Source organism: Hemiscyllium ocellatum, chromosome 36 (assembly GCF_020745735.1).
Source record: "Hemiscyllium ocellatum isolate sHemOce1 chromosome 36, sHemOce1.pat.X.cur, whole genome shotgun sequence".
Taxonomy (NCBI): Eukaryota; Metazoa; Chordata; class Chondrichthyes; order Orectolobiformes; family Hemiscylliidae; genus Hemiscyllium; species Hemiscyllium ocellatum.
This window is the reverse complement of record NC_083436.1, coordinates 18,607,055-18,619,407: the sequence shown is the minus strand read 5'-3', so window position 1 is coordinate 18,619,407 and position 12,353 is coordinate 18,607,055. Positions and strand designations below refer to the sequence as shown.

At 41.0% G+C, this 12,353-nt stretch overlaps 1 protein-coding gene across 3 annotated transcripts in view; it reads right to left on the bottom strand.

The window, feature by feature from the left end:
* Positions 1-12,353, bottom strand: part of LOC132833456 (calnexin-like) — a 67,455-nt gene that overhangs the window by 22,546 nt on the left and 32,556 nt on the right. For all 3 annotated transcript variants that reach the window (XM_060851766.1, XM_060851765.1, XM_060851767.1), the window contains exons 7-10: positions 3,889-4,081; positions 1,141-1,330; positions 844-957; positions 245-401 (exon numbers count right to left, since the gene is read on the bottom strand). In XM_060851766.1, coding sequence (XP_060707749.1) covers positions 245-401; positions 844-957; positions 1,141-1,330; positions 3,889-4,081 — 654 coding nt within the window. The remainder of the gene's footprint in view (positions 1-244; positions 402-843; positions 958-1,140; positions 1,331-3,888; positions 4,082-12,353) is intronic.

The following is a 12,353-nucleotide window of genomic DNA, read 5'->3' as shown; positions in this document are numbered from 1 at the left end:
CCATATTTTTATCTTACTCATTAAACATTTGTTCCATCTTGTAAGCTTTGCAATGATGATCAATGGTGCTAAAGCCTCAATTATGCCACCAGCCACCTAGTGTAAATATCAGACATCCTAATACATCGGTATCTTAGTTCAAATGTTCTTCACTTCCTCCTGTTATACTGCCCAAGTAAAAGGATGCTTCATAATAATTCCTCTTTCCAGCTTGATGATATATTAACCAGGTTTTATTGCATACCTGGTAGTTTGGATTATCTATCATAGGTGGTTTCCATTTTCCTTTATAGCTCGGGTTGTTCATCATAGGTGGTTCCCAAACACCACACCCAGGAGCAGTTTCACACTTGGGATTAGGAATTTGGGGAGCTTCCCACTCACCATCCATTTCTTCATCCCTGAAGAGGAAATTAGATTCTGACTGCATTACCTACATACATTGTATCGTAAGTGTTTTCTTGCTCAAATTACAAAAGTAACAGTACTAAAGAAAACTTAAGAAAATTGTATATCAAGAGTTGTACAAAAAACCTTAACCATTACTCAGATGTTACTTATCTGTCATTTTCTTCTCAGAGAATATAGGGTCATAGCACAGAATTAAATTTAACCCATGCCTTGAATCCTAAAGGCAGTAGAAAATTAGATTATGAATGCACTTTCCAGTAAAAGTCAGTATTTCGTTGAACATATTTAATTGGTACATATCTTTGCAGCCTGCATGTTTGTTACCTACCACATCTAAAATCAAGATATCTTCCATTTCTCCCCTCTCCTATCAGGTTATGCACGATCTACATATTAGAATTAATAATCCTCAAACAAAATTAAAATAATTACCAATCCTCTGGTTTTTCTGCACTGGGATCAGGGACATACTCTGCTTCATCATCCAGCCAGCCTTCTGGTTTCACAGCATCCGGATCAACGATCTTTGCTGGAGCATCTTCATCCCTGAAAGAAGATCCTTTAGTTTGTAATTGTAATTGAAGAAGTATTCAAAATTATGAAATATATAATACGAGTCTGCATTGAGAAAATGCAGAAAGATTTTTTGTGACACCATATATTCCAAAGATATCAAATTAAACATTTAATTTAAAGCATTTCATAACCTCTCCTCAAGATGTTACTCACCAGTCTTCAGGCTTCTGTGCATCAGGGTCAGAGATTTTTGGTCTTTCATCCCAATCTTCAGGTTTACGGTCATTAGGATCATCTATTTCTTTGGGTGGATTAACAGGTGGAGTCATATCTTCCAGCAAATTCCCTTTACTAACAATGGTTTGGTCAATCAGCATCTCAAAGCTGTTATCTGGATTTAGCACTGTCAATTTAAAAAAAAACACTTACTTAAAAAGTTGATAGCCCAGGCAAATTCAACAACATTCTCCATGCACACATTCTTCTCCATAGCTGCCTGACTCATTTGCAAAGGGACTAACATTATAGGAGGTGCACAAGTTAACATTTTTTTAAAAATACTACATGGTGCAGATATCAAATTAAGAACAAAGACAATTAAAGCACAAGAACAGGCCCTTTGGCCCTCCAAGCCTGTGCCGATCTAGATCCTCTATGTAAACCTGTTGCCTATTTCTAAGGCATCTGTATCCCTTTGCTCCCTGCCCATTCATGCATCTGTCTATTTCGTCTTAAAATGATGGTATCGTGCCTGCTTTTACCACCACCCTCTGCGGAAAGAGCTTTCCACGAATATCTCCCCTAAACTTTTTCCCACACTTTGAGCTCATGACCCTTAGTAATCGAGTCCCCCACTCTGGGGAGAAAGCTTCTAGCTATCCACCTTGTCTATACCTTTCATGATTTTGTAGACCTCAATCAGGAGGTCCCCCCTCAAACTCAGTTTCTCTAATGAAAATAATCCTAATCAGCTCAACCTCTCTTCATAGCAAACGCCCTCCATATCCTGTCAATATCCTACTGAACCTCCTATGCACCCTCACCAAAGCATCCACATCCTTTTGGGGAATGTGGCGACCTGAACTGTACACAGTATTCCAAATGTGGCTGAACCAAAACCATATACAACTTTAACATGACCTGCCAACTCTTATACTCGATATCCCATCTGATGAAGGAAAACATGCTGTATGACTTCTTGATCACTCTATTGACCTGCGTTGCCACCTTCAGGGAACAACGGACACCCTTATCTTCCTGTACATCAATTTTTCCCAGGACTTTTCCATTTACTGTATAGCTCGCTCTTGAATTGGATCTTCCAAAATGCATCACCTTGCATTAAAAATTCAAAACCATGATATTTTTGAAGTGTGTGGATATTTTGTTGCCTTAGCTACAAGGGAAGACGCAAAGCAAAATTATCTTTGATCTGCCCTTTTGCCTCCCAGGCACAGGAGATGACTTCAAGCTGTCTCAACTATTCAGTTGAGATCACTGAAGCTTATGGAGTGTAATTAGTTATAATATCGTAGATTAACAAACTAAATTGTTGGAAAATTTGGATACGCATTAAATGAATTTGGTGTCAGAACATATATCCAGATATTTTTAACCAGTCTGTTCACGACTATTAATCACACATGTCTGGAACAGGTAGGACTTGGAGTCATACAGCATGGAAATGTATCCCTCAGTCTAATTCGTTTATGCTGACCAGATTTCCTCTTAACCTTTCCTATTCATGTACCTGTCCAAATGTCTTTTTAATGTTGCAACTATACCTGCATTACTACTTACTCTGGCAATTCAAACCATAATTGCACCAACCTGAGAAAAATTATCCCCTCGGGTCCATTTTAAATCTTTCCCTGCTCACCTTAAACCTATGCTCCCTAGTTTTGAACTTTCCTACCCTAATGAAAAGATCTTTGCTATTCACCTAATCTAGACCCCTCATGATTTTATCACCCTCTATAATGTCACGCTCAACCAATGCTCCTGTGAAGAGAGTCCGGCCTATCCAGTCTCTCCTTGAACTCAAACCCTTTAGTCCAGACGACATCCTGATTAATTAGAGAGAGTCAAGAAAAAATTTAATAACATCTGATAGAACACAGATCTCCTGGTTCAGAGGTAAGGACACTACCACTGTGCCACAAAAGCCACTCAATGTGTTTCCAAAAGCTAGGCTATTATATGAACAGTTGTCACAGTTTTTATTTTCCATTTTCTGTTATGGAGAACATTTCTTTGCAAAAGGAAGCATTGGAAGGAGGTCACAGCAAGATTTCTTAATAATATCATCTATCATGCGAAATTTACTGAATGTTGTGTCTTTCAAGCTACATTTCAGATGGTGTACAGATGAAGTTTCATGTTGGAGAAAGATTCAAAATCCGAATTGCATGCACAATGAACAAGTTACGATTTATCATGAATTATAATTAATCAACAAACCCCCACTCAAAATCTCTGCTGCGTTTTGGTGTAAATATTCTTAACTTTTGACAAATCTAATTAACTAAGTATTGAAAAATACACCGTAAGTGCCAAAAGTGAATAATTTACAGAAGCCAAAAAGCAAACACGATATGAAATTTCAGCCATAAGGTCAGCTATACATTATTCTGAACGATTGCTTGCTCAAAAGCATTTAGCACGTGACTGAAAAATCCAAATGTGGTAGTTAAAAGGACAGTGTATGAAAGCTTAATGAATCTAAGAAAGCAGATGCTCTCTGCAACAGCTCATTTATGATTTTCAAGATAATAAAGTCAATTAACTAAAACAAAATTCATTCAATCTTTTTCCCTCATACGTCTGAGCACCTTGTTACCTAGCTTCTAAAATGTTTTCTGTGAAGTCTGATTGAATTTTTGAACATAAAAGACATAATAGTGAAAAATACTCATGTAAAAAGATACACAATTAGTTCAAGTCATCAAAACTGTAGAGTACCTAGAGTGTACAAATGTGTGACCTTGTCAGTGAAAAATTTTTTAAAATCAACATCAGGGCGTTTGGCATGCTTTTCTTCATAGTCTCCAGTTATGGGGTTCTTGTGTCGGAAGATGAAGTGCAGTTTGTAGTCTTCACCACATTTATCTGGCCCAAACATGATTGAGTAAGGAGTTTTGTCGAAGAAGTTTTCCTGGAGAAGGAAGAAGTGTTGACATATAGTGTATTAGAGGCTATTAACATTGTAAACTGATCTCCAGACTACCATAGGGCATCAACTGGATCAGAGATGATCACCTTCAGAAGATTATACAGTAGTGCCTCAACATACAAACGACCCCATTCACTAACAAATCAGTTTACGAACAGGATTGTACGTAAAATTTTGCTTCAACATACGTACGAAATTCAAGGTACGAATGAAGGGACAAACGCAAAAAGCCCGTGTGCGACCACGTGGTTTCATTGTTCTGCTTTGCTACGCGCTTGTTGAACGCAAAAGCTCTCGGGCCCCACGTGATCTCATTCAGTTCGTCTTTGGCGCGTGCACTGTGAACAGCCGTCCAAGCATTCTTATGCTATCCGAACAATGGGAAGAAATTGATTCAGTTCGCAAGCTTTTCGGTTCGCGAACCGGGTCCCGGAACGGATTAAGTTCGTAAATCGAGTCGCTACTGTTTTAGTCCAGTATTGAAGTAATCTGATCTTTACTTTGTTAGGAACAAAGTAGGTACCTAGCTCTTTAAAATTCTTACTTAATAAACAAACAATTTTTAACAATACTATTTTAGTACAAAATAATTGCTGCTATATTGAAGCATGACCAAACTGGCATCTACAAAAAGACACCAGTTGATTGCTTACAGTTGGTAAACATTACTAATAAATAGAACCTTTCATATTATGGGTTTACCAATCTTAGAATTAAGAACTTAAAAAGGTTGTAACTTCTCATCTTGTTCAAAGGCAAAATAAATCACTAGAGTACAATAATGACAAGATTAACAGTGGACTAGGATTTGCATCTCAGATATGATTATTTTATCAAGTAAAAATATCAGTACGGCTGGATCTTAAAAAAAAGGGAAGAAATAAGACTCTTGGATAATTGTACATCGTGCAGATTAGTGAGCCATATCAGCTCATCCTGAAATGAGCGTAAAGAACAAATCACTATTTTTCTGTTCTTTTTATTGTGAACTGAAACGGGAAAGGAACTGCTTTAAGAAACAAACAAAAGGTTTTGGAAAGCATTACTGCACTTTTTAAAAGCAAATTACCTGACATTCATTGTACATGTTGTTTACATTGCTCTTTCTTTAAATTATGGTTGGGTGGGGAAGGGACAAACTGTGGAATGGTGACTAGTTATCGAGAACAATGACCCTCTGTCTGGCAACAACTGCGGGACTGGCTTTGTAGTTGAATAGTTTGTGGCAATGAACATCTGGTCAGAAACAAATCAGACATCTGAAAAGGAAGAAGCTGTCCATTCCACTGCCGGGGTTTTTAAAAAAAAACACCTTAAGCCAGCCAGTTTATTTTCCTCATTGCTATGCGCTGTGGCTCTTAACCACCAAGTCAGACACTAAGTTGTGAACCAGTCTTCTTGAGTCTCCTTCACATCAGAGAAAGCACATGTAGACAGGTAATGGAGGAGCAGGAGCATCTGGCAAGCTGTTAACGATCATCTCAGCAATCCCCATAGGACAGGGATTTGGATTGCTGTCTTTGTGTTCTGTCTGGTGGGGAAGTTGGGGGGGGGGGGGGGGGGGTGGGGGGGTGCTGTGTGCATGTAGTTTTATAAAGAGATTGGAGTTTGAATTAGTAGAATTACAGGTTGACAGTTCATAACTTAACAATAATAATGATCATAAACAGATTCCAGCTACAGTTAAGTACAGAAACCTGGTCCATGTATTCTATTAACTTGGGTCTAAAAAGGAGAGAATTTGGGAGATTGAATACATTTATAATGAATATTCCTGGAATATTACCCAATTCCCAACACTAACAAATGAGGAATAACAACATTTTAGGGCTTCTTCAACTTTTATTTGAAAATGATAGAGATTTTGCTTGTGATATGGTAAACAACAGGTGGAGGAAATTTTCAAAAACCAGGCTGAGTGGCTTGGCATGTAAACTGGAGGTAGCATTGCCTGACAGCACAAAGGTGGCAGAGTTAGTCAAGATATTGGCATGACACTTGGGTTTAGGAGGAAATACAAGAGAGATCAGGTACTCTAGGAGGTGAAAGCTCTTAATCACGTAAAAGTCAGTCATAGTGAAAGAAGTTCAAGAATGGGGAGAAATTTGAGAAACTAGAGAAGGTAGAAAAAGGCAAAGGACGACCAGTGAAACATAAGCAAAGGGAAATGGAATTAAATGCAAGTTTAAAATGAATTGATAAACGTCAGATGCTGATGCAGACCTTGGTAGGGATAATCTGACATAATTTGGAGGTCCAGGAAGTAAATTTGGACAGGCTCTATCGAAATTTCAGGAAAAGTATGTAGAGGGATTCTTCATGTAATTTGAGAAAATGGCTAGACAAGAGGAATTGGGAGGACTGGGCTTTGCTCATACAGAATAATTGATAGGTAAAGCACATGAAATTTACGTTCTCATGTCAGAGGAGATTTAGAACATAGAACAGTACAATCCAGTACAGGCCCATTGGCCCTTGATGTTGTGCCTACCTATTTCCTACTTTAACATCAAACAAAACTACATTTCACGATCATTCACGCGCCTAAGTCACTTAAAATGTCCCTAATGTATCTGACTCCACTACCAATGCTGTCTGTGTAAAGGAACCTACCTCTGATATCTGTCCTCTACTCACCTTAAAATTATGCTCCTTCGTGATAGCCATTTTCACCCTGGGGAAAAAAAAGTCTCTCGCTATCCAATATGCTCCTCACCATTTTGTACACCTCTAACAAGTCAATTCTCATCCTTCATTGCTTCAATGAGGAAAGCTCCAGCTCCCTCAACCTTTTTTCATAATACACACCCCCTCCAGTCCAGGCAGCATCCTGGGAAATCTCCTCTGCACCATCTTGAAAGCTTCCACATCCTTCCCATAATGTGGTGACTAGAATTGAACAAAATATTTCAAGTGTGGTCTAACCAGGCCTTTGTACAACTTCAGCATAACCTCAGCTTAAAACTCAATACCCGCTAATGAAAGCCAACACACCATATACCTTCTTAACAACTTTAACAAATTTGGTGCCAACTTTAAGGGATCTATGGACATGAACCCCAAGATCCTTCTGTTCCTCCACACTGCCAGGAACCCTGCCTTTAACCCTACTTTAAATGAGCCTACCATGGGGAACCTTATCAAATACCTTGCATCCAAATGTGACCTTCCAAAATGAATCACTTCACACTTGCCCAGTTTGAACTCCATCTATCACTTCTCAGCCCAGCCCTGCATCCTGTCAATGTCCCGTTGCAACCTAGAGCACTATCCACAATTCCACAAACTTTGTGTCATCGGCAAACTTATAAACCGACCCTTCCACTTCCTCATCCAAGTTAATTATAAAAATCACAAAGAGCAGAGGTCCCAGAATAGATCCCCACAGAACACCACTGGTCACCAAGCTCCAGGCTGAATACTTTGCATAGTACCTGGTCAGGTCCACCCTCCCCCAAACAACCCACCCTCCCAACCTGGCACCTTCCCCTACCACCGCAGGAATTGCAAAACCTGCGCCCACACCTCCTCCCTCACCTCCATCCAAGGCCCTAAAGGAGCCTTCCACATCCAAAGTTTTACCTGCACATCCACCAATATCATTTATTGTATCCGTTGCTCCCGATGCGGTCTCCTCTACATTGGGAGACTGGATGCCTCCTAGCAGAGCGCTTTAGGGAACATCTCTGGGACACCCGCACCAATCAACCACACTGTCCCGTGGCCCAACATTTCAATTCCCCCTCCCACTCTGCCGAGGACATGGGGGTCCTGGGCCTCCTTCACCGCCGCTCCCTCACCACCAGACGCCTGGAGGAAGAACGCCTCATCTTCCACCTCAGAACACTTCAACCCCAGGGCATCAATGTGGACTTCAACAGTTTCCTGATTTCCCCTTCCCCCCCCCCACTCTAGTTCCAAACTTCCATCTCCGCACTGTCCCCATAATTTGTCCTACCTGCCCCTCTTCTTTACCACCTATCCACTCCACCCTCTTCTCCCCACCCCAACCCCCCAACCCCCACCCCCACCACATCACCTTCATCCCCTCCCCCACTCACCTATTGTGGTCTATGCTACTTTCTCCCCAACCCCACCCTCCTCTCATTTATCTCTCCATCCTTCAGGCTCTCTGCCCGTATTCCTGAAAAGGGCTTTTTCCCGAAACGTCATTTTTACTGCTCCTCGGATGCTGTCTGAACTGCTGTGCTTTTCCAGCACCACTCTATTCTAGAATCTAGTACCAGCCTCTGTCTATGGGCCAGCCAACTTTGCATCCAAATTTCCCAGTATCCCGTGCCTCCTTACTTTGAATGAGCCTTTCTTGAACAAGAGTGACTTTTGCCACCCTCCAATCATTTGGTACAATTCCAGTGGACTGTGAGGGCACAAAGATCATTGCCAAAAGGTTCCCTTGATTCCTGTAGTAACCTTGTGTATATCCCATCTGGCCCAGGAGACTTATCCTCACGTTTTTCAAGATTTCCAGTACATCCTCCTCCTTAATATCAACATGTTTGAATATATCAGCTTATTTCACTCTATTCTCGCAAAACAAGGTCCCGCTCACTATCTGAATACTGAAGCAAAATATATAAGGATCTCCCTACCTCCTCTGACACCAAGCACAAGTTCCCTCCACTATCCCTGATCAGCCCTACCCTCACTTTGACCATCCTCTTGTTCCTCACGCAAGTGCAGAATGCCTTGGGGTTTTCCTTAATCCTATCCACAAAGGCTTTTTCATGCCCTCTACTAGCCAGTTTCTTCCTGGTGACCTTGTAATCCTCTAGAGTCCTGCCTGATCTTCGCTTCCTCAACCTTAAGCTAGCTTCCTTCTGCCTTCTTGACCAGATGTTCCACATCTAGTCATCCAAGGTTCCTTCACCCTACCATCACTTCCTTGCCTCAGTGGGAGCAATTGCTCCTTAAACAACCTCGTTTCTGTCATGCATTTTCCTAAGAGTATCTGCTCCCAATTTATACTCCACAGTTCCTGTCTAATAAGATTGTAATTCCCCCTCCGTCAATTAAGTACTTTCCCATACCATCTGCTCCTATCCCTCTCCACAATTATAATAGTGATCAGAACTCCCTGACTTTATCACCTAAATGCTCTTCCACCAAAAGATTTGACACCTGACCTGGTTCACTTACAAACACCAAATCCAATATGGTCTCTCCTCTAATCAGCCTATCTACATATCGAGTCAGGAATCCTTCCTGGACACCTGACAAAATCTGTTCTGTCCAAACTATTTACACTAAGGAGATTCCAATCAATATTAGGCAAGTTGAAGTTAACCATGACAACAACCCTGTTACTTCTGTACCTTTCCAAAATCTGCCTCTAAATCTGTTCCTCCGGTGTCTCTGTTGCTACTGTGAGTGGGGGTGGGGGGTTTGGGTGCGCAGGGTGAGAGAGAAAGAGGTCTATAGAAAACTAGAAGAAAAAGTGAGGTCTGTAGATGCTGGAGATCAGAGTTGAAAGCGTGGTGCTGAAAAGCACAACAGGGCATGCAGCATCCGAGGAGCAGGAGAATCAAAGTTTTGGGCATATGCCCTTCATTAGGGATGTTGGGGGAGGGGGGGGGGGTGCTGAGAGATAAATAGGAGGGGACAAGGGGCTTACCCCTACCCTACCACCCACTTATCTTTCAGTCCCCTTCCACCCCCACCTCCATGACGAAGGGCTTATGCCGAAAATGTCGATTTTCCTGCTCCTCGGATGCTGCCTGACCTACTATGCTTTTTCAGTGCTATACTTTGAGGTCTATAGAAAACTCCCAATAAAGGCGATTTGCTCCTTTCCTGTTCAGTAGACAAACCCTCCTCGATGACCTCCCTTTCCACAGCTGTTATGCTCTTCCTGATTAGCCATGTCACTCCCCGACCTCTTTTACCTCACTCCCTATTCCTTTTGAAACATCTAAACTCCGGAACATCTAACAACCATTCCTGCCCATGATATCCAAGTCTCCATAATGGCCACAGCATCATATTTCTTGGGATTATGATGATGCTCTAAAGAAAACTATATTGGCTGCATATGAATTAATGCCTGATGCACATAACCAAGGTTTTGGGAATTTAAGAAAATAGGTTCGACAAAGACATACCAAGTATGAAAGGGTTAAGCAAAGTAATTTTGAGAAGTGGATATGAGCGGTAAAAGCTGAAACCATGTATGAAGTTTGAGAGATTATTCGTGGGTGGCACGGTGGCTCAGTGGTTAGCACTGCTGCCTCACAGCACCAGGGTCCTAGGTTTGATTTTCAGCCTTGGGTGACTGTCTGTGTGGAGTTTGCACATTCTCCCAGTGTCTGCATGGGTTTCCTCCGGGTGCTCTGGTTTCCTCCCACAGTCCAAAGATGTCAGGTCAGGTGAATTGGCCATCGTAAATTGCCCATAGTACTAGGTGCATTAGTCAGAGAGAAATGGGTCTGGGTGGGTTACTCTTCGGAGGGTTGGTGTGGACTTGTTGGGCAGAAGGGCCTGTTTCCGCAATGTAGGGAATCTAATCTTAAAAAAGAATTTAAAAATTCATTACCTTCTCTATGAAGGACCAATGTCGAGGGCCACAGGATGGCAACTACTAGACAGGCATAGTTCATAATTATTTACCGGTGGATAGAACTGATTTATTTGCAATAAATAGTAACCATTCTAAAGAAACTTGGCTCATGCTGGTCAACTTGGGTCGAAAAGACAGGTAATCTCGGGAATTTTATGTACTTTAACTTTTGTGATGACTCCACATTACCTCAGTGAGTAGTAACATTAGATAGCACATGCATCAGGAATATTAACTTAAATCAATTGCGTATGTGAGAGAAGTGATAGAGGTAACCGGAAAGATAAAAATTTGCTGAAAATAACATTTGAAACAACATGTCATTAGTGTGAAAGTTGGACAGCAACTTGTAACAAGAAAGAGAGCAAATAAAATTGCTTTAAGTTGCTGAATGGTTCATACTGCTGTTGGCATTGCAAAAAATCAGCATTTATTAGATTCCCTGCAGTGTGGAAACAGGCCCTTTGGCTCAACAAATCCACACCGACCTTCCAAAGAGTAACCCACCCAGACTCTATTTCCTACGTTTACCCCTGACTAATGCACCTAACACTTTATGCAATTTAGCATAGCCAATTCACCTAATCTGCATATCTTTGGACTGTGGGAAGAAACCGGAGCACCCAGAGGAAACCCACGCAGACACAGGGAGGATGTGCAAACTGGCGCTGTGAGGCAGCAGGGCTAACCACTGAGCTACTGTACCACATCTAAAAAAACTCACTCCTAAAGACCCCATGAGTTTTATGTAGTTGTTGCATTTGCACAAAACAAACCCACCCAAGTTTTCATATCACTATTTATTACTGACCTCCATTCATTGCCTGGCTTTCGACAATTTCTGGAGTCACTTTTAGATCGCAAATTGTTAGACATTTTAATTAACATCAAAAATGATATCTTTTCTCTTGTTGAACAGAGCCTTTTCTTTGTTCTTTATTTCAAAGCTTAATCTGATATTGCATTCGTTTGGTTCAATGCAACAGTTTTTTTTGGGCTGTGAGTGTTTGTGTGTACACGTGCTTGCATCCACGTGCACATGCATGCACTTCAGTTCTTAAGTTTCATCGTTTAAAAGAAGAAACATTTACCTCCATCATTCAAGATTCCAGATGCTCTGGACATGCACAGATGCAGATATCACTGTGTAATTCTATAAGCTCAAAAACCCTCATGCCAAAAAAGTGCAGGAGAAAGCGTTACTAAACTGCTTTTGTATAAAAGCTCTGTTTCAGCAAATTCCAGCACAACGTTTGAATACATTTAGACTGAATAACTTTAAATATCCAAGATGAGAATTCAGTGTAAATGGATCAGATGATAATGCAAATGTATTCTTCAGACATGACACTTGGGTCAAAAGGGCACAAAAAAGTTTGTTTGAAATAACTGGTAACTTCACATTTTGCCAGAATTTCAGGATACATGAATAATGTAGCAACTAAGTCAGGAAGAGGAAGATACAAAAGTAGATGGAATTGCAACACTAGCAAGTAATTGTCAAGGGTAAGATTGGGTGGAGTCAAAAAGCTCTGAAATTGAGAGACAACAAATCATGGACACATCACACTCGATGCTGCAGTGTGAAGGGCTGGAAACTTAGAACACTTATCTGCAGTTAAATGCAAATATTTCCAGGGTTCTTCAAATGGGTGAAACTATTAGACTTCAAGTGGGTAG